Below are 22780 nucleotides of genomic sequence, written 5' to 3' on the forward strand. Positions count from 1 at the left end.
AAAAACTAAACGAAGTATATGATAAAATTGAAGATATAATTAATTAGCGTTGAGTGCATTGATAACATATATTGCATCTTTAAAGGAAGATGTAAATTCAAAATTTAGAAATAATCATTAACTTCAAATATGAACCATAAATTAGATATAATTACACAAAAAAAATTGAGCAAAAAAAGAAGAAGACAAGGATGAAAGAAGAAAAATAAGTTACCAAATGTTGTTATTACAATAATTAGAGAAACATGAATTTTAGTGTGCTTAAATGCGCTTTTGTACATTATGAAAGGCCAAATTTGGGTGACTTTTGAAGAATCTTGCACCGCAAAGCATCGAAATTAAGGGGAAATTAATTAGTAGTCACTTAATTATTAGTAATTTTTTTATCATTTAATTATGAAAAGTTATAAATGACTATTTAATTATTTAATTATCTTTTTTGGTCATCAACCAGCTAATGGTGTTAGTTTTTAAAATTGACATAATAACAACTTTAACCCTTAATATTTATATATTGTACCAATTTAATCATATTCTATAAAATATAAATCTCAACATTTAAGTATTCTATAATGTTTTTTTTCTTTTCTTTTGTCTGCACCATCTTCAACGAAAAATCCTACAACGGACCGTCCAATTTAAACATATATATGGATTCTTCATTTCTTTGGGATTATATAAGGGCGAGGCCCACTGCAATCAGCCCAGTTCATAACACATCATAACTGAATTGTAGCACTAAAGCCCAAATCCGAAATCCAAAAGATAATCCAAACTATTAGTATAATATTATTTATCAACCAGAAGGGAGATCCAAGCTCCCAAAGGAGGAGGCAGCACTGAAACTGAATCCTCGATAAATCTCCCTTGTGTACAGCCTCCTCTAACTCTAACCTACCCAAATATCCTGTCCCTCTAACATTTCTGGGTTCTTCTTCTTTCTTGCATAATCACCAACCAAACCCAAGTAAATCAAGCTGAGATTTGTTGATAAATGCACCTATGTTGGGATGCACCATTATTTTAGCATATATTATCCCCCCTTCTTTGTTTTATCGAATTGTGTATTTGATATGTTAGATATTGGAAGTTAGTTGCTGTTATTCTCATATTCTGTGCTACCTTTTTTTTTTGGATAATCATATGCTACACTTTTTTTTAAGACTGAATTAATGGCTTCCATAGCTTAGTGCAAATATGCATATTGCGAGTTGTGACAATGGAGCACCTCATTGTTGTATCATCACTGATCGTTGTTGTCACATTTCACATATCTATTTAGCTGCAAGTAGAAATGAGCTACACAATCCTGCCCAAAGCAAACAGAAAAGAAATGAGATTGGCATAGGGTTATAGAACAAACCAGATTTGTCTTCATTCAATTTAGTGTTGTACAAGTTTTATTACTTTTGGATGCTTTTCTTTTGCAATTTGATTTTGCTATTGTTGCCTTTGTTTCAATTCTGCTAATTTTCCTCCATGTCTATCTTTGGCTGGCTTCGCGTCTACCACCAAGAGTCCCAGCTGGAATTTATGGTAAGTTGTTAGCAATTATTTACTGTTGCTTATGGATGCCAACTTGTGATTCTATCCTTGTGGTTAAGACAGCAAAGGTAAAAAATGGAACTTGCAAATGAAGTTGCAGTAAGTGTTGAATTACATTTACATTATTTATGTTTTTGCAAGAAGGTTTACATAAACCAATATTACCTTTTAGGTAAAATCTGCACACAAATATTATTGCAACTGTGATTAGAACAAATGCCAAAACTTTTTATCACTGGAGATGCCTTACAAACAACAATAAATTGGAAGAGACTTATCCATTGCACAAATTGCACTTTGGCTAAAAAACAAAGCTAGAATGAGCAGATGCTATCAGCTAATCTGATCAGTGGAACCCGAGTTCTACATCTACCTTTCTCTTTTTATTTCAATTCTGAAAAAAAGAATTAGGAGGAGAAAAATCCTTGGGCATCGAATTGGAAATTTGGATCTAACTCAAGTTGATCGAGTGAGAAATCCAAGTCTATAATTGGAGAGTTGGTGGCTGAAGTGTTGGCTGAAATCAACTCCTTGAGATCAGGTTCAGAGTTTTGTGTGCTAAGCATCCCTCCGAAGCTGTTCATCTGAGGTTGTGAAGCTGAAAAGTAGTTTAATTCAGGCGTAGCAGGAGACGTGAAAGGGGAAGAAAAGCTGTTTAAGATATTGTTGTTATCAAGTACTCCTGAAGGTGAAAAACTATGGTTTTCGGTCTTAAGCCACCCGAATGATGTCGAAGGAAATGAGAAAGAAGTTGCCATCTCGGTATTGACCGTTAGGCCTTTTCGAAGATTTGAGAGGATACCTTGTGATTGCAGTTGTTGGTTATTGTTAGTATTAAGGTTGGTCAATTTATATTCTTGTTTTTCTGGTGATGCTGGCGGTGGAACGGGCTGGTTTCCATGGACACATGTGTGAGTTCCCCTGTAAGTGATCTCAAAGATGGTGGGATCTTCATCTGATTTCTGGACTTGCTTTGTGGCCCAGCAGTCCTGCGTGTGCCGGTACGTGCATCGATAATAGCTTCTGCAACAGTATATAATCTCTCATTACGATTTTTACTAACTAGAAAGTGAAGATAATGTTTAGCTAATGATTAGGAAATGAAAAAGACTTGTCACCTAGGATATTTGGCTCCCAGGATGTCTTTTTGCCCATATTTTCTCCAACTGTAGCCATCATCATGAGTTCCTTCCAGCAGATTTTCGGAAGTTACTCTCACATGATCCGTCCATCTCGGCAACATCTTTCTGCAAAAACCCGATCCCGAAAAAGAAGGAATCATTAGCATCTGATCAACTTCATAAATTTGCAATAACATACATGAATTATATAACTTTCAGCTTACAAAATTCACCTCTTCTTTGAGACATCTCTAGTATCCTGGTTATCCTTATCTAAATCATCACTCCGAGGGCTGCCATTGATGGATAGAGGAGACTCTGGCACACCGGATGTTGCACCCACATTCTGTTGTGGCTGTCCCATAGACATAGGCCTACTGAATTGCAAAATCAGAAGAGCTTTCTCATAGGAAGACAGAATCTTCTGTACTAACAAGTCCATTGATTCAGCAGAAGATGCTGTATCCAAATGCACCCTTAGCTGTTTCGCTAACTCCATCCCTTGAATCAACTCACTGATCAATGTCCCCTGCTCCCGGTTCCCTCTATGCTCCATTTTTTCCTTATTTTATTCTTCTATTTTACAGTTCCAACAGCAAGGTATATTGCAGGAAAATGCAGAGGGATATCTTTGTTTGACACGTGGAAGTACTAATTCATAATACTTCTAAACCGGGTAAATTTGGTTACCAAGAAGCAAAAGCTTTCCCTTAAGGAACACAAACAAAAGCAGCCAAAGGGACTGAAATAATCTGACTGGTGAAGAGCAAGAAGAAACAACCATGGAACTTGGCCTGAACAAAAAGTTGATTATGTAACCCCAAAACTTGTTTCTTTTTGCTCAACTTAACCAAAGGAAAAGAGTAGGAGAGCGAAAGGTTTGTGGTTTTTTGAAGAAGAAATTGAAAACTTGGGGTCTTATAAAGGAGGGTTTTAATTAAGCTTGAAAAAAGGGGGTTGGGGGGGGGGTTAAAAGTATTGTGAAATTGTAGAAAGTTGGAAAGTTTGACTGAAAAGAAAACGAGTTATTCAGCAAAGACCAAAAGGGGTGAGTCTTTGGTCATGTATAGTTTAGGAACACTGGAAAAAGGGAGGTCCAGACTCCAAACTCTGACCAATTCTTCCTTCAAAACTGGACCCAATGTTGCTTGTCCCTTATTTGTCCTTTTATGTTGCGAATGATTAAGCCTAAGAATAGAGAAAGGGTATGAAGAAAGTCAGCTTTGAAGCTCAATAAAGGAGTTGGACCAGAGAAATTTCAAACCATATTCCGTGTCATTGCTCTGCCCTTACGCTTTTTATCATGTGGGGAAAACATACACCTTAGGTGGGTTGGGTTAAAAGTATTTTTCAAGTTTTATTATATTAATGTAGAGTGTATTTTGGGTCCTATAATGAATCACCACAAATAGTCTATGCATGATTTAAGATGTTCAACTCACCTACATAGTTATAGACACCAAATCTAATTAGTTTCTTATTGTACCAATTGTGAAATTGAAATAAAGTTAATATTTATTATTTAAAATATGCCATGAAAGTTTTTACATTTACAAATATTTCTTTTGCAAAATCATAAAAGGAGTAAATGATATTTTCACATGATAAATGTTTACTTTGTTGAAATTTTACCCTATCTAATTTTTTTAATAGCATATGAACTAAATCTATCTATTCATAGGAAGTTACTAGATACATTCACCATATTTCAAATTGCCTCTAACTTTATTAAAATGTTATTTTAGCACTGATAAATTTTTGTCAAATCACCCTAAAATAGATGAAAAAAATTAGCATTGATTAACTTTGTTGATGTGGCATACATATGAATTGCCACATAGATGACACATCAACATTTAATTAATTTTTTTATAATTTCTTTAATAGTTTTAATGATTTAAAAGTTTTTAAAAATTGTTTTTTTTAATTTAATTTTTAAAAAATAATTAAATTTTCACTCATTTTAAAAAACGTAAATTTGAAGACTAAAAAGGACAAAAAATTAAATGAAAAACTAAAATAATTTTTTTTAATTGAAGGGATGTTAAAAAATTATTTGAGACACATAAACCATAGATTTTAAACGCACAAAGCTTAAATGATAACACATGTGGATTAAAATGTAATATAATAAATAAAATATGATAAAAATAAGCATCCTCCTTGTAAAATTAAAATTTTGCGCTAATAATTTATCAAATATTAACCTTTAACTTAATACTACTGTCATGACCAAATTTACCCTTTACTATAAATATTAAGATGAACAAATTAAAAATATGTATTTTCAATTTATTCATTTTGATTTTTGTATTGTGGGATGATGATGTTAAAATATGTCTAAAAATTGGCACATGGCCTACCACTCTCCTCCTCTTTCTTCCATCGTCCTCGCTCCTACTGTTACAGCCTCTATGCCATTCGGTGGCCTTGCTTCTCTCTTTAAAATGAAGCCCGTCCTATCTCCTTTTTCTTTCTCAGTTTAGATTTCTCCCAAAACAACTAAAAATTCATGGAAATCCAAGCAAAGTTTCGAAATCTAAAAATTCAATATGCCACCATTTGTTCTCGAAATTTTTATTCTCCTCTACCTCTCGCATATCCCCACTATTCGGATCTTCAAGAGGTGAATCTAAACATCTAAAAGACATTACGACATAATTAGATATTTCTGGATTTCTCTTTATTTTTAAGTTTTTTCGAGAAAGAACTGTTAGAACTCAACTCCTCTATCACTCCCATCCGTCATCGACACCGATACAAAATCAACAACATGAACTAAACCAATAAAAATGCATCACACCCGACTTCTTTTATAAATGAAACAAAAACCCGGAAATATTAAGCAAAAAAGTTCCAATGTAAGCTAACAACCATAAAAGAAGTTGAATTTCTTAGTTATCAATTAACAAAAAATAAAGGGTAATTCAATTTTAATTTAAACAAAGGAAGATAAGGCAGTGGGAGTTGAAGTAATTAAAAGTTACGAAGAATTCATTTAAATTTATTTTAAAAAAAATTTATACCAACTTTTAAAAATATTCTTTCACATTAAAATCAAAATTGGTATAATTGTTTTCAACTCCTTTGATTTTGACCGAAACATGCCTCTGAAAGACTCTACTGGAACATTAAAATGATAGACATGAAAAAACGTACAAATGTAAAAAAAAAAACAAATTAAAAAAAATCTTACTATTACCAACCGCCCATCCTATCTCTTCTACGTTCTTGACAGCCCATCTTTGTCCCAGTAGAGTCTTTCAGAGGCATGTTTCGGTCCTCTTCCCCATTACTTAGAAAAAGTGAGCCACCGATTCAAGTACAAGATACTATCATTACCACCTGGACAATTAGACACCCAACCTGTAATCACAACAACCCAATTGCAAAAGCGGAGCTCTACCAACTGAGTTATATCCCCCGAGACAAGTGGAGCATGCATGAAGGAGTCAGATGCTTCTTCTATTCTTTTCCTTGGCGCAATTGGGACATCCTGGACTTGAAACAGAGACCTCGCTTGTGAAGTAAATCATTGCACATAAGGTCCAACCAATTGGGTGAGAATCAATAGATTCCTTTTCGGGAGCGATTCATCCTTCCCGAACATAGCATACAACTCTCTGTTGTATTGCTGATGCAGTTGTTGAAAGCACCAAAAATATTCTATCCATGATAAATAATGAAAAAGAATAGTAAAAGGGAAGTAAGGTCAAATCCTCAAGGACTGGATTTCACAATATCTTGTTCCGTGAAATCCAAGGCATAATCTTGCCCAAGAAAACCTGCATTCCTGAAAAAAAATAAAAAAAATAGAATTAAACGTTTAGATCTGGAAACGAAAAATAAAAAAATAGAATTAAGAATATTGAATAAAAAATTCAAGAAATTAAAAATAGAGTTGAGAGAAAGGAAATTCTTATGGGAGATTCCAACCTCCAGTTGTCTCGTTCCGCCTTGGGTTCAATCCTCGACTTTTAAATGATCATTCCCAAACCGAATAAGCCAATTATAGTAGAAGAGAACGCCTACAACCACCAGCTCTAAGGATTTAAACTTACAATTTAGTGGAACATAACTCTAGCCAACAATCGCTTCTGTGGGATCGTCTTATGCTAGATCAGCGCTTTTCAATGGCGAATCCCACGCCATTTTGTCTCTTGGGCTCATCAACCTCTAACGCAGTAAGCTAACGAACCGACTGTGCAACCTTCCCAAACATACAAAACAGCCACCTTTGCATACGTTGAAAAGCTTACTTCTTAAGGGACATGGACAGAAGCGTCAACCCCGTAGTGTGGAGAAACGATGAATACTTAGCAAGGAGGCTAAGTACGAACTCTAAGCTTCAAGAACCCTTTTTGGGGAATATAAACAACTTTCGGCTAGATGGGTTTAGTGACTCATGGTTGTGGTGGAAAAGAAAATAAATATAATAAAAATAGAGATTTTATTGAAAGGAAATATGAGAAGAACAAAATCTTAGACTTTTGGGGAGAGAGTGTTTACAGCAAAAAAAAGATGAATCCCTTTTAAGTTACTTCACCCCCTATTTATAGTGCTAGGGGAAATAGTCTAATCCTACTTAAACTCCCAAAAGATAAATACATTTAATTGAAGATAAATAAAATAAAATCCTAAAATTAGATAATCATTAATAATTATCTTAATATTAATTATCCTAATATAATTAAAACAGAGTTTGGTAGAATAAAATCTCTTCTTTTTGCATTTCAACCCTTGTGTCCTCCATGCTTGCACTTTTGGCACCAACGTTTCTTTGTGTCGCACATTGGCCCATTTTATCTCTAAATTCACACTTTTGGCCCTTAATTTTGCTTTTGCCTCAAATTTAGTCCCTATGAGATAAAAGATCATAAATAGCTCAAATTAGCAAGATCATACTCAGAATAAATACATAATTAATACATAAAAATACGTTATTCTAGAGTGTTATCAATTACGCTCTCCAAGTGTGCTTGTTCCCCCCTTCATCCTTACCATGGCAAGTATTTGTGAAATAAGAAATAACTCCGATGGGAAGAAAAAAAAGAGAGGGCGTTAAGAGACCCTCTTGGCCCAACCCTAAACACTCTAAGATTTTTTTCAAACCTGCTCCCATTTAGAGTCAAGAGATAGATAAATAGACACATCCCATTGCACTGATCGGGGGCATTCGTAGTGACTGAGGGGGTCGAAAACCAAGAAGTGAATTATTTATCAGCCAAGCATTCTTCTTACGGCTAGATCCAATCTCTTAGTCCCTGCAGAAAGGAAAAAGAATTTCACGTTCTTCCTTTCGAAAAGGGGGGATTAGGAAAATCCTATTGATTGCAACTTTCTTCGAACCTTCAGGAAAAGCATGAAAAAAAGGCTCGAATGGTACGATCCCTTCGTCACCCCAGAATGAAAGGGGTGATCTCGTAGTTCTTGGTCTGCGAAGATACGTTGTTAGGTGCTCCATTTTATTTTCCCATTGGGGCCGAACCTAAACCTATGCTCAGGAGATAGCTGTCCATACACTGATAAGGGATATATGGATCATCGAGAAGAGAGGAGCCGTGGTGGTCCTCCCTGGACCGCCCAGATCCCACGAGTGAATAGAAAGTTGGATCTACATTGGATCTCACCAGAATCGCCCTATCTATCCTCCTGAGGAGAAGTTTTGTTTCAAACCCCGGTTCGAACATGAGAAGTACGCCATGCTAATGTGCCTTGGATGATCCACATCTCGGGGTCAGGCGCTAATGAGCACATTGAACTATCCATGTGGCTGAGAGCCCTCACAGCCCAGGCACAACGACGCAATTATTAGGGGCACGCTTTATTTGTATCTTTTTTTAATAATTTAATGTCACGTCAACATTTTTCATCCTAAAAAAATTAAATCTAAATAAAAATATTAAAATTTAAGATAAAATTACTGATAAAATATTACCTTATTAAAAATAAATAATATTTTTATTTCGTACCATATCTCTTTAAATTTATTTAAAAAATGTCACCCACGTCACACTTGCACATCTGCTTTATTATGTAAGCCTGCTGCTAGATTCTTCGCGTGGTCTTAAGTTTCTTTTTTCTATTGTGGTGGGATTCCAATTCTTTTTCGTTGGTTTTCTTAAATGATCAATCGTCGAGAACATGCAAGTAATGCATAAACGTTGATTGACTCAGTCTAGTCAACACGTTGCGTGGCGTTAGCACATTTGCGCTCCTTTTTTTTTCGTGAGTTAGGTTGGTGAATTTTAGATTGAGTTTACATGAATATTATATATAGTTGCTTCAGTTGGGTTTGAAATATACAACATCACTTTTTTTTATAAATAAATAATCTAAATTTATTTAGGTAAATTTATATTTTTTAAAATTTTAAAATATAAATACTTATTTATTAATATATGCTATATATGTCATTCAATTCTTAAATAAATAAATTTACAGATAAAGTTGAGCTATTGTCACAAAACTATATAAAATTATCGTATAAATTAAAACATGGAAAATAAAAAAAACAAAAAAACATTTTAGCATATATTAAATTATTATTAAGATTTAATCACTACATTTTAATTTCTGAAAATTCCTTTATTTTTACAATGCAATTAGTTAATTTAAATAATTAATATTGTTAATTATTTTAGTTAAAATATTTGTATAATCTTTCTTAAGAATACCGTTTTAAAAAATATTTTACGATCATGAGTTAAAATTTGTGCTTTCAAGAAAAACTCACAACAAAGATACTAATTATTTGAAGTAATTAAAGAAATTGTGACAAAAGGGAAGTTAAATCATACTGAATAAAAATATAGAGAAGCGCACCTACCACACTCATTAATATATAAAAAGTATCCCCATGTTAAATGCTTACAGAAGTCCTAATTTTGATGGTAGAAAATTACAAAAGCATTCAATTATGAGAATTTGGGTCTTCACACACTTCTATTTTGCAATTCAAGTCCCTTAATCTTTTAATTTTGTGTGATTAGGTCTAAAATATAACATCAAAATATTTAATATTATAATAAAGACCACATCTTTTAATTGTTAAGCAAATTAAAATGAATAATGATCATAATATTAAATGGTATTGCATTTTGTTATTAGTTATAGTAAAATTGTTGAAAATGTCAGGTTACTTACTTAAAAGAAAATGTGATATTGAGGTTATTCTTATATTTCAAAATCTTAACACTATTAAAAATATAAATTTATGAATAGAAAGTAATTTTTGAAATTTAAATATAAGATTACTGTGTCAGAATCTCAAATATAATGATCCTTCAAATTTTGTTTGATTAATATTTAAAATCTCTTTTCCAAACCTAATCAGAGATGATATATTCGAATTAACTTACATTTTAATAGAGTTTTAATGAATTTGAATATTCCAGTAAATAATTTAAATACTTTAAATTTAAAACTCAGCCTTAATGATAAACATGTTTGTTGACGAAATGTTGGTTTTACGTGAATTGATGGGTACCTTTACAGTGAATGTATTGTGTTTGGGTGTTTGTGCTCGATTTTATTCTTAAATTTTGTCTCTCAACTTTATGAAGAGCCTCAACAGGTTCGCAGGGTGGGAACAAATTTACCCACGAGGTTCGAACTCATGCCCTTATATGGCAATAGTGGGTAAGTTGTATAAGGGATGGGTTTTAATCTCATCAATGTCATATGTTCACATTTCTTTGGTGGGTGAGGTGGTCCCACTTCGTGAACCCCTTAAGATTCTATGTGAAGTCAGAAGACAAAACCTGAAGATAAAACCAAATCAGGTACTCTAAATTACAGGTGATTATGAGTCGATCCTCAATAGAATTTTAGGCCTATTTTTTAGGCTCGGGTCTAAGATTTTGCCCAAACCGGCCCAGGTAAAAAATGCTAAAACTTGAGCTCGGCTCGACCTGCCCATATTAATTTTTTTATAATGTTATTTTTATATTAAAACAAATTTAAAAAATAAAATACATCAAATACACTAAAAACATTAAAATTAATAAATATTTCTCAGCAAATTGAAAAAATATTTATACTTAAAATAGCACTAAAATAGGTGTAACTAGAGGTGTTCATGGGCCGGATCCAACCAAAGTTTAGGCCCGAGCACGGCTTAGCTCGAAAAATGAGCCTAAAATTTTTTCCATGCTCAACCCAGATACAAATGCTAAAACACGAGTTCGACCCGACTTGCCCATATTAGTTTTTTATATATAATTTTTATATATAATACATCAAAAATACTAAAAACATTAAAATCAATATTTCCCAACAAATTGAAAATAAAATTTAAAAAAATATGTATACTTAAATAACACAAAGATAGATGCAACTTAAGAAGCAAAATGCCTTTAAAATAATAACAAAATTAACAATAAAATAAGTGTTATACAATATCCAAACAATAACAACAAAATAGTAGCAACATAATAGTGAAATGGTAGCAAAATAGGGAGTAAACAACAAGAAAATAACATTAAAAAAAAAACAACAGATTTTTTTGTCCTTCTATGAATTCGAGCTGGCCCAAGCAAAAAATGACTTACCCGAGGCCTGACCCGTTTTTTAAACAAGTCTTATTTTTTTGCTTAAACTCATTTTTCGGGCATATATTTTGTCTAAACACTCCCTCTTTTCAGGAGGGCCTTCGGACCACATTTTTACTCAAATCTATATTTTTACCAAAAACCATCCTAGCTTTTAAGCGGACCTTCGAACTTGACTAAATAACTCAACCCATGATCAAGTCTACTCCAAATACAATACCTATCTATCAACTCTCTAAACAACCCTTCAAAAATAGGAAGACCAAACTTCCTCAACAAAATTATATTTTAAACTAAGTTGAGGGATTTAACTAATATAATACTTTGGTCGTTTCGAAACAATGAGTTTGGACTTATTATATATTGTCCTTCTCGAAACGGTGTTCCCTCTGGCGCAGGCAAATTCAATAAATAGAAATGAACTTCCAACTTTGTAAATTAAAATTTTGTTGGTTGAGTCTTCAATGTCAAACTTGAATAAATTTGAAAAGCTTTTGTTTAGTGAAAGTCAAACTTGTGTGCTGGGGTTCATCCTGCACTCATATTTTGGACATGAAAAATATTCATTTGCTTGATAGGACTTTACTGAAAGAGTGTTTAAGATGGTGGCTTAATTTATGCAATATTATTTATTTATCAGATACTAAAATTGTATAAAATATTTTCTTACATCAAATTGATAATACTAAGTAATTTTGTGATGGTTAATTATCTCATTAATAATTCTAAAATTACACGGAATGCTCTCATTTTTTTTTAAAATAGTCAGCCAATTATTGTTTCAGAGAGGACTCGTGGTGAGAGGATTAATTATTGCTATCGGCGGTAGATACCTTAATTTGGATAAAAAAAAGTATTTTAAACAGTATTTGACACCAATGAGTGTTAGGGCACTATAATTTTTCTAAAATAATTTACCCTCCTTTTAACGGGTATGAAAAACTTTGACGGTGAAATACGTATTATTGAAATACCCTAAAAATATATTATGAAAAATAACTTTTTCAAAAACTTATTATAATAAATACTATAAAATTTACAATAATCAACTAAAAAAATCCCCTTTTAATTGTGTTTCTTTATAATATTTTTAATAATTTATATTATTTATTTAGTAATGTGAGTCAAAGCACCTAGTAACCGCGTATTTGTGGAAGATAAAACAAAAAATGGTTCAACCGATAACAATCAAGCAAAATGGTATGTTCTAGACTCCCCCAACTACCAGTTTAACGTTAAGCCAAAGCCTTCTAGAGTCTTGACCACTCTTTCATATTGAATAGGTATAATATTAATATTAAGATTAAGATTTCACTTAATTTTAAAATTAATAATTATTAAAATATAATTTTAACATCTATCAAGTTAAATTTATATTTTTCAAATATAATAAGAATTAATTACATTTATTGATTAAAATAAAACAAAGCTAAATATAAAATTACATAAAAAATCGAATATTAAAAATAAAATAAAATAAAATAATTTAAATATATATAATAAATAACATGTAAGAAATTATTAATAATATTATTTAAATTATAATATATTAATATCAGTATTGAAACCATGATATTTTTTGTATTATTTAAATATTACTTATTTTTAAATTAAATAACATTAATATAACTAGAATTTATGACGGTAGACAGGGGTCTTGCCCCCTTCCCAAAATGAAAATTATGCAATTTAGTCCCTTTATGCATAAAGAAATTTTAAGTTAATAAAGGTAAATTTTAACTTTGGCTCCTAAAAATGAAAAAAAAAATTAGCCCATTCAAAATTGGTAAAATCATAAATTAATACATGCTAAAATTATATGTTGACCTCTTAAAAATTTATAAGTCAATCCTGACCCACCAAAAAAATTTCTAAATTTGCCCCTAAATACAAATTAGTAATATCTATAATTATAATTATTACCTAAAAGATACAATACATCAAACATCAATCCTTAATATATTTGCTTGAGGGGAGTCTTGCAAGATTGGGAAGGTAATAGATGTTTGGATAAGTGTTCAGATTTTTAGGCTGAACTTTGATAAATTTTGGATGATTTGAATATTATGCTGAGTATGAATTTTGAGAATATTCTGATTCAGGCTGATAGTATAGAAGCAACAAAGGCTATTCAAGACTTGCCCAAGTTATCCTTGAATTCTGCATTGATCAAGCGAATATACCAGATGTTGCAGAAGGTTGATTTTAACATCTGGTATATTTGCTTGATCAATGCAGTCTTGAATAGCCTTTGTTGCTTCCATACTATCAGCCTGAATCAGAATATTCTCAAAATTCATACTCAGCATAATATTCAAATCATCCAAAATTTATCAAAGTTCAGCCTAAAAATCTGAACACTTATCCAAACATCTATTACCTTCCCAATCTTGTAAGACTCCCCTCAAGCAATTTTACCATAATCTACCTTAACAATATCATCAAAATTTAATTGAACCCAATTATTCGATCAAGGGATTGCTTTTCTAACTTCTTGTCACTATTCCAAACATTATTTATGATAAAAGAATATACTGCTTGGCCCAACCCTAGGATATTGAATACTATGAGTTTACTTATATCATAAATGCTTTCAAGAGTTATATGTTTAAAATAACTGTTACCATAATTGAACAAATTGAGTTGACTTGTATATTCCTTTTAATTGAAAATCAATTTTAAATGAGTAATTAATTCAACCCCTTAAAAAAACAACAACTTACGAGGGAAAATTACATTTAAAAAACCCCATTTTTTTTAAATTTATCGAAATGGACCCGGTAAATAATTATTTACCGGAATGGATCCATACCGAAAAAGCGCATCCACGTCAGCGCGATGTCAGATTACGTGACAAGAAAACGCGTCCTCAACGGCGCGTTTTGTCCACGTGGACAGAAAGCGCGCTGACGTGGACACATTTTCCTGCCACGTTAGCGCGTCTCTGGGGACGCGTTTTCCCTGCGCGTGAACAGTGCAATGGCTATTTTTTGACCGTTGGTGAACCCCCCAACGGTAAAAAAGAAAACTATAAAAACCCCCACCCCTTCATTTTTTTCACAAATTAATCCTTTCTCTATTATTCTCTCAATTTCCTTCCAAATTTCTCTCAAATCTCAATTTGCTCTCAATTTCCTCTCAAATTTCTCTTAAATCCCTATTTTTTAATTGTTTTTAAAAAAAATTAAATTTGTTTTGAATTTTTGTAGAAATGCTTGTAAAAATGCTTTACTTTGTCCAGAATTTTTTATGACATATAAACTTTACTTTTAATTTAATTTGTCTTTTCTTTTTAAAAAAATTATGTTTTCGGATCAAATTTTTTGAGTATAACTTATGCATAAGTTAAAGCATCCTGCTTTACTTTGTTCAGAAATGCTTTACTTTTTTCAATACTTCTGCTAACAAAGCATCCTGCTTAAAAACACCAAAACCCAAATTTAATTCATATTTTCTTAAAAAATAATAAACACGAAAACTAATCCAATTTTAAAAAATTTATAAATAAATTAATTGACAAACCCTAAACTCTAAACCCTAACTTGTTTGATTTTTCCTTAAAAACCCTTAACTTAAAAACACCAAAACCCTAACAAAAACCCTAACCCTAACCCTAATCTAATTTTTAAATTTTTTAAATTAAATTACTCAAGTAACCCTAAACCCTAATTTAATTGATTTTTTCTTAAAAAATAATAAACACCAAAACTTATCCAATTTTGAAATTTTTTTAAATAATTTAATTGACAAACCCTAAACTCTAAACCCTAACTTGTTTGTTTTTCCTTAAAAACCCTTAACCTAAAACACCAAAACACTTACAAAAACCCTAACCCTAACCCTAATCTAACTTTTAAAAATTTTTTAATTAAATTACTCAAGTAACCCTAAACCCTAATTTAATTGCTTTTTTCTTAAAAATAATAAACATGAAAACTAATCCAATTTTGAAAAATTTTTAAATAATTTAATTGACAAACCCTAAACTAGAGGTGTTCATGGGCCGGGCAACAAATATGGGAGGGTTCGGGTAAAAATATAGGCCTGAAATATGGGTTTGGGCAAAAAAGCGAGGTCCGTTTAGAAAATTGGCCGGGCCTCGGGCACAACTTTTTTGGCTCAAGCCTGGCCCGGCCCGGCTCGGCTCGAATATATAATAAATAAATATTTTTTATTCTTTAATTTTAAATATTTTTAAAATACTTTTTTTATTCTTTTTTTTAAATATTTTTTTGGTGTTTATTAAAAAATGGGTCGGGGCGGGCCAGGCTCGGGCTTAGAAATTTTTTCATGTGCCGGGCCTAGACAAAAATTCAGGCCCATATTTTGGGCCGAGTTGGCCCCGGGCCTAGGAAGCGGGCCAAAAAATTTTTTGGGCCCGGCCCAAACCAAGCCCTACCTAGCCAATGAACACCTCTACACTAAACTCTAATCCATTATTTATTTAATTTTAACCCTAAACCCCAAACCCTAAACCCCAAATCTTAAACCCTAAAATCCAAAAACAGGCAAAACGCCTCCTCAGGGATGCGTTTTCCTGTCACGTACCTTGACATTACGCTGACATTGACGCGCTTTCAGGGAAATGGGCCCATTCCGGTAAATAATTATTTATCGAGCCCAATTCGATAAATTTAAAAAATAGGGCTTTTATGTGTAATTTTCCCAACTTACGAGCTTCATTCAGTTTTATTATTTTATAATTCATAATTAATGTCAACTTATTAAAAATAATTTTTACAGCATATAAAATTATAGATTATGGATGTTCTTTTGACTGATCATATTTTGTGCCTCCTTAAGTACATGGTACATCCCGTAAGGATTGCATCAAATTAGTAATTTTACTATTAAATAAATTAATTTGATTTTAATTTATTTTTTAATAATACAAAGATTGAAAAAAAATCTAATAAAGTTTTTATTATAATGGTAATGAATAAGGTGGTAAATCTTGTGGGATTTTTAAAAAAAATCAATTATGGTGATTAAAAGATAAAAATGAGTAGACCGTAACTGTTTGATCAAGCGACATTAAAAATTAAAAAATTATGTTGGCAACCTTAAACTTATTGAATCGATTACCAAATACATTATTTTTTTCTGAAAATCATATTATCTTTTTCTTTAATATTAAAACTGGTTAAATTGAATAAAAGGTAAACTTAGGTTTCAAATATGCCACCTATTACCTCTTAAAATATGTATTTACAAAAAAGAAATGTGGGATAAAGATTGGTAGGGATCCGCCAAACACCGGGTTTAGGCCCCAAAAGAATGAAGAGTCAAGGGAGAGAAATAAACTACAACTTAGCCCATAGCTATGGAGTATCAGCCCTATCTTTCTCATAGCTATGATTTAACCCCACATTTATTTTTAGAGTTGATTTTCGTTTTTATACAAAAAAAAAGTAATATTACTGAGAATTGAGTCTTGTGGGAGTGCAAAGTAGTACTCAATTGAGTCAACCCATATTAGCATGTTTTAGAATAATTTGAATGGCATTGTTATGCTAGCCAATAACTCAGACCTAACACAATTCCCCCAATCCCACTAGTGCACAAATAGCATGAAACAATTAAGCAGTATGTTGGTTCCCACAAAGGGGTGCTTCGGAAATTAAACATATATTTTGTTTTTAAATTTTAGTTTCATGAAAGGATACCAGCTATAAAGGAAAATAGTGAAAATTCTCCACTCAATCATGAATAATTCTTTTTCTCTCAAAAGAGTGATCCAAATTTGGCCAAATGGTATACAGGAATAAAACCATTAAATAAGCAAATATTAATTTATCACCAGAAGAAAATGCACTTAATAAAAGAAAATGTTAAAGCATTTTTACGTAGGCAGTGGGACAAATTAAAATGATCACCATAAAAAAGCTGAACGTGGCTCCATGAAATCGTATATGTCGTTTCTCTCTTTTTATCAAATATCATATCATCTATCTGACAATGAGATTCTTCTTCAGACAAAAATGCATGGATGCCCACCGGAAGGGGACTAAATTGAGTTAAATTTAATTATATATGCAACTTGAAAGATGCTACTTATCAACAAAAAAGGTACATATATAATATTTTAATTTAGTTGATATTTGATAATCACCTTGATTCTTAATTAAATTAAAAATTAAATTAGATTGAACTCTATCTTAATTTTGTTGGATAAAACACATTAGTGAATAATATATAAATATAAATATAAATATAAATAATTATATTTAAATTATTAGATATGAAAAACCAATAAGATTATGATTAGATATGAAAAACTAATAAGATTATGAAAACCAGAAAACGAATAAAAGAATCGAGTTTTACTAGATGTTGAGGCCCGTTTTCACAGTTTCCTTAAGACAGATTTGGCCGCTTCTATGGTACTTGGAGGAACATTTGTCGACTGTCTCCCAGGATACAACAACAAGATGATCGAAGCAGTAGCACCACTGTAGTGATCAACGAATAGACCTTGCCTTCGTCTATCACGAAAACGTATGAAAATATGGAGAGAAAAAGAGAAGAATTTTCGAGAGCAAAATAAAATTTTGTAGAATTTCTATGTGTGTTCTCAAAATTCTACAAGGGGTAGTACATGAATATTCACCTGTTGTCCATCGACTACACCTTTCGGCCTGATCTTAGGCCCTGACTCACCCTCCGTGGATGAACCTTGCGAAGGAACCCTTGGGTTTTCGGGGCATTGGATTCTCACCAATGTTTGCGTTACTCAAGTCGACATTCTCGCTTCCGCTTCGTCTACTCCTGCTCACGCGGGTGCTTCCCCCTAAGGCGGAACGCTCCCCTACCGAGATATTTTTACATCTCATAGCTTCGGCAGATCGCTTAGAGATAAATTTCGTGTTGAGCTTAAAATATTCATAAGATCATATTGGGCCTAACTAATTCGAATATTTTGCATCACCCACGTCATACAAGAGAACCCTTGCCAACCCTAATAGGTTTAGACGTGCACCCTTTTGTACACAAGACAATATTTTAAGCTTAGCCATTCAATTACCTTTTAAGTGTGTTCTTATATATAAACATATCTTATACTTGATATTTAACCAATGTGAGATCTAAGTTTTTCTTTTCCTCAACAAATATTCACAAGTGGCTTACTTTGAGCATCAATTTCTCATTCATCACTCAACCATTTTGAGCATATAATACACCGTTGTAAAGGTCTCATGGAGAAGAATATAAAACCATAATTTTATATTTCAACTCTCTACCTTTATCAATCAAGAATATGCCTCCAAATTTTCAAAAATTACATTTTTTCCAACAAATTTTTTCATCAAAAGACTCAAGATTTAAGGATATTGAATTTCTTATTATTTTACTCAACAAAAGTAGAATATATATATTTGTAATATGGAATTTGATTCTGTGTTTGATCAGAGACATTAAGATTTTTTTTTGTTAGATACTTCCTATTAGTGTGCACAATGCCTATATATACTTTGTTCACCAAAGCTACTCATCAAGCCAAAACATATTAAGAGAGTTTGTGGGAGTTGTAGAGATTATTGCAGCAATGGCTTCTTTGCAATGCCAGAAAACCACTGAGAAAGGCTTGGCTCAAGGATACTATGGTGGCGGTTCTAGTTGGGGAAGCCAGGCCACTAAAATGGAGAACAAATACCAGAATGGCTATGCAATGTCTTACAGCGAACAAGAACGCCATAGCCAAATCCGCCGCCCCACCTATGGAATGAGCGAATCCTACACTACTTACGGCCAATCTCATGGCACCCACAACGGAAACGCAATGTCGAAACCCCAATTTCATGGTCATGGGAATGGCTACGGTAGCCACATGAGCAACGGGATGGCTCACACTCAAGCATATGGCTCTAACCATCACAACAGCCCTGGAAAACACCATGGCTCTGGGTATGGTAGTGGCTTTGGGGGCTACCCTCCCAAAAACCATGGAATGCCGCATAGCCCACCGCACCACGGCGGCAAACTGTCAGGCCAAGGCAACGGGTTCCTGAAGCCCCAAGCATACGGTCCTGGCAGAAACATGGCCTACGGAATGACCGAAACCGAAAGTTGCCAGTACCGCAGTGAAGTATACTATTCCAACGAGTCACACTACAACGACGGCGGCCGTGGACACCACCACGCTGGCAAAGGTGACCACCCTGTCAAGGGTCTGCTAAGGAAAATAAAGGGTGGCATTTCACGTAATAAAAGCTGCAGCGACAGCGACAGTGGCAGCGACAGCGATGATGATGGTTACGGGAAGAAGACGGTAATGATCTTATTTCACTTTGAACATAAAAACAAATCATATACTCACACACCTTCATTGTTAATGATTTTTTTCCCATTCGATTTGGCATACAGGTCTTCGTGAGCAAGGCAATATGATGAAGACATATATGATAATAAAAATAAATATGGTGAAGATGTTGGCTATATAAATGCGATATAATATAAAATAAAATTAAAGATCCCCCTATGTTGATGTTCCCGTATTATATGTACCTTTATGAATTAACGAATGATATAACCTCCTGCTCTGGAGGATTTTGGTTGTTATTGCTTTCTTAAATTCCACTTCATAATTTTCACGTCAAAAATTATATATTTTGGTACTTGAAAGTAATTATGTTAATTTTTTTAGTGTTTAATTTAGATTCTAGGGCTAACTTGATGAAAGTTAATTACTAATACTATTAGGTTTGAATTTTTCATGGTTTTGTTAATAGAATAAACTTAGTGTTGATTGTGAATTTGTTTAATTTTGTGTATAATTTGTCAATTACAATGTGATAGATGTGATTTAATTTGAGTTTTAGGATTGGTTTGATGAAAGTTAAATTCTAATATTATTAGCTAATTATGAATTTTCATCAAATCAATTCATTAACCCGAATTAAACACGAATTAAACACTAAGGACCAAATTGGTCCATATATGTTAGATGAAGTAGAAAAATAATCACTCCATTAAAATTTGTCATAAAATGCTTAATTTGACGTTTTATGTATGAGCAATAATAACAAAATGAGCCTCAATCTTTTTTACACCTTTATTCAATTTTACCGCTACTCTTTTATTCGAAGAAAATTGACTCTTAACCTTCCATTATTAACATGACACTATTTTGTCTTATATATCACACCAATAAATAATTTAAATTTTAAAAAATAAAAATAAAAAAGCCATCGAAACTGAACTTGTATTTTGTCACCCAATTTTGTACCTCCGCACTAATACCATTAATTTATGCTGAGATGACACTAATAGCCAATTCGGTGATGACATGTGGTAGAGCCTCACTTTGCAACATGATGGACAAAAATTTAAAATATATATAAATTAGTAAATATATATATATTTCACATTAAGAATGAACATAGACAAATGGTTGTCTAGAATTACATGTGTCTGGATAACAAGTTGTCCAAATTCATTCTTGATATAATTTTTAAAAAGTTTATATTTATTTTTATAAAATATCATTTTTAGGTTATTATTATTTTAAAAGATATAAAATATAACAAATAAATTTATAATATAGAAAATTAAATATAATTATGACAGTTCAGTGATAAACGAGGGAGGAGTATAGAGACAGTCAGGAGATTTACCTAAAAGCAACCACCATTGAAAGAGTGCGTAATAGCTTAAATATATTTAAAGCATATAATATTTTGAAATATATAAAAAATTATTAATAAATAAATTTATAAATATATAAAAGAACTAGAAAGAAAGTGAACTATGAATTTGGATAAAATGATGTCTAGATGCATTTGAATCTAGACAACAATTTATTTAAGTTGTTTATGTAAAAACTTTTTATATATATATTTTTTATTAATTTGTATATTTTAATTTTATTTAAAATTTTATCTATTTTCAAGGGACATTCTGGATGTCCAGGGTCATCCAAATGTCCAGATTCGGATGTGTTGAGCTTCTCATCGATGTTCCGATGAATGTCAACCAGAGATATAATTTTAGCTAATTAAAGCAAAACAACCGAAGTCTTATGCTAATAGCCAACTATCAGATTACCAAGTTACCAACAATATCAGAAAAAAATCAAAATTTTGGCTTTACTGAAATGACAACCAGAATGGTTTAAATTTTTAAATATGAAAAATTATTGTAAAAGTACCGTAGCACAACCTGTACTATGCCTCCTATTCTACATGTACATTAGACGAACAATAATTAGACCAACGATTTAGCCGCTCCGTTAAAATTCTGGCAAAAACTGTTTAATTTGGCACTTTATGTATAAGGGATAATTACAAATATACACCTAATCTTTACACTTTCATTTAATTTTAACCCTGACAAATGTGTGCCTAGATTTAGATGTGTTTGGACATCCAAATGTCCAAGGTCATTCTTGATGTGAAAAAAAAATTATTTTCTCTTATCAATTTGTATATTTCTAAAGTTTTTTTTTTCCAATTTTTTTAAATTTATATTCGCCTCATGGCATATTGAAAGGTAGCCACATGTCACCACCAGATTGGCTATTAGTGCCATGTCAACACAACGTGCTTGTGTTAGTGTGAAGGTTCAAAATAGAGTGACAAAATATAAGTTCAGGTCCAAACTAGTACCAACAATAAATTTATGTACCAACTAGATACTTCTGGACAAGTTTAAGGGAACTACATCTTAACTCTTCTTTGAGACATAAGTTGAGATAAATTCATTTTTTTATATAAAAAAAACTCCAAAACCATTTTATTAAATGATAACACTCTTACATGATCATTACATTTTCATAGTTTTATATTTAAGTAAATATTTAATTTGATTTTGTGAAACATAACTACCGGAGAAATCATTACTTTATCAAATGATGCTTTCAGTTACATTTTTTCACAATTTATTCCCGGATCGTCATTCCTCATTAGCGATATCTATGGTGTCTTGAGCAACCACAGTTGTAGGCATTAGCTTGTGTGGGAGCACTTTTTGGATTCAGATGACACCCCGGGTGCAGTCCGCCAAGCCTTTTGCAAGGATCAAGAACCCTTGGATGGATGTTTGTAATACCACTACGTGCAGCAACACCGACTTGGACCACAACCATACTGATTAGTGCAAAGCAAATTAGCAAAGTCTTCATGATGGATAACCCCATTGTTGAATTTAAATTTAAAAGATATTAAAATTTTACATATATTTATACGATTTGCATTGTACACAATTTTAGTAAAATTGCTTAAATTGGTGTTGTAACACCCCCTAACCCTTATCCATCGCCGGAACAGGTTTACGGAGTATTATAAGATTTTTCAGACCAAATATGAATATTATATAATCATCTAACATACACATCATAATTTAATCATATTGTCCCTTTTATGAGCCCCCGAGGCTCAAAATATGTGTTAGAAACAAATCGGGTACTCTAGGAATTTTTCGCAAAATTTCAAAAATTTTCCTAAGTGTAGTGGACACACGCCCATGTGTTAGCCATGTGTCTCACACGGTCCAGTCACACGCCCGTGTGGACTCAAGATGAACCTTAAACATTAAGTTTACCCTTCCCTGCAACCTTGAACACCA

General features: G+C 32.3%; 2 protein-coding genes across 5 annotated transcripts; one reads left to right on the forward strand and one right to left on the reverse strand.

Annotated features, from left to right (window-relative positions):
- Positions 1 to 1031: 1031 nt before the first annotated feature.
- Positions 1032 to 3606, reverse strand: LOC107947089 (probable WRKY transcription factor 53). 4 transcript variants are annotated; one of them, XR_001697053.2, is made up of 5 exons: positions 2900 to 3606; positions 2664 to 2792; positions 2348 to 2568; positions 1408 to 1524; positions 1032 to 1309 (listed from the first exon to the last, which is right to left on the reverse strand). XR_001697053.2 is itself a non-coding variant. In XM_016881645.2 (4 exons), the coding sequence occupies exons 1-4, from the start codon at positions 3220 to 3222 to the stop codon at positions 1484 to 1486; spliced, it is 714 nt and encodes a 237-aa protein (XP_016737134.1). In that variant the 5' UTR covers positions 3223 to 3606; the 3' UTR covers positions 1351 to 1483. The 4 variants fall into 4 exon arrangements, 3 of the variants coding, with proteins under 3 accessions (XP_016737134.1, XP_016737133.1, NP_001314458.1); XM_016881645.2 differs by lacking the exon at positions 1032 to 1309 and having other exon boundaries at positions 1351 to 1524; XM_016881644.2 differs by lacking the exons at positions 1032 to 1309; positions 1408 to 1524 and adding an exon at positions 1650 to 2143.
- Positions 3607 to 18621: 15015 nt separating this feature from the next.
- On the forward strand, positions 18622 to 19777 carry LOC107947090 (keratin, type I cytoskeletal 9). Its single transcript, XM_016881646.2, has 2 exons — positions 18622 to 19487; positions 19583 to 19777. The coding sequence occupies exons 1-2, from the start codon at positions 18765 to 18767 to the stop codon at positions 19604 to 19606; spliced, it is 747 nt and encodes a 248-aa protein (XP_016737135.1). The 5' UTR covers positions 18622 to 18764; the 3' UTR covers positions 19607 to 19777.
- The last annotated feature ends 3003 nt before the right edge of the window (positions 19778 to 22780 follow it).

Source organism: Gossypium hirsutum, chromosome D12 (assembly GCF_007990345.1).
Source record: "Gossypium hirsutum isolate 1008001.06 chromosome D12, Gossypium_hirsutum_v2.1, whole genome shotgun sequence".
Taxonomy (NCBI): Eukaryota; Viridiplantae; Streptophyta; class Magnoliopsida; order Malvales; family Malvaceae; genus Gossypium; species Gossypium hirsutum.

Coding starts and splice junctions, on each gene's coding strand:
- LOC107947089 (NM_001327529.1), bottom strand. CDS start 3,222: ATGGAGCATAGAGGGAACCGGGAGCAGGGGACATTGATCAGTGAGTTG. Junction 2,793..2,899: donor AGAGATGTCTCAAAGAAGAG/GTGAATTTTGTA, acceptor GGGTTTTTGCAG/AAAGATGTTGCCGAGATGGA. Junction 2,569..2,663: donor CTGGGAGCCAAATATCCTAG/GTGACAAGTCTT, acceptor ATACTGTTGCAG/AAGCTATTATCGATGCACGT.
- LOC107947090 (XM_016881646.2), top strand. CDS start 18,765: ATGGCTTCTTTGCAATGCCAGAAAACCACTGAGAAAGGCTTGGCTCAA. Junction 19,488..19,582: donor ATGGTTACGGGAAGAAGACG/GTAATGATCTTA, acceptor TTTGGCATACAG/GTCTTCGTGAGCAAGGCAAT.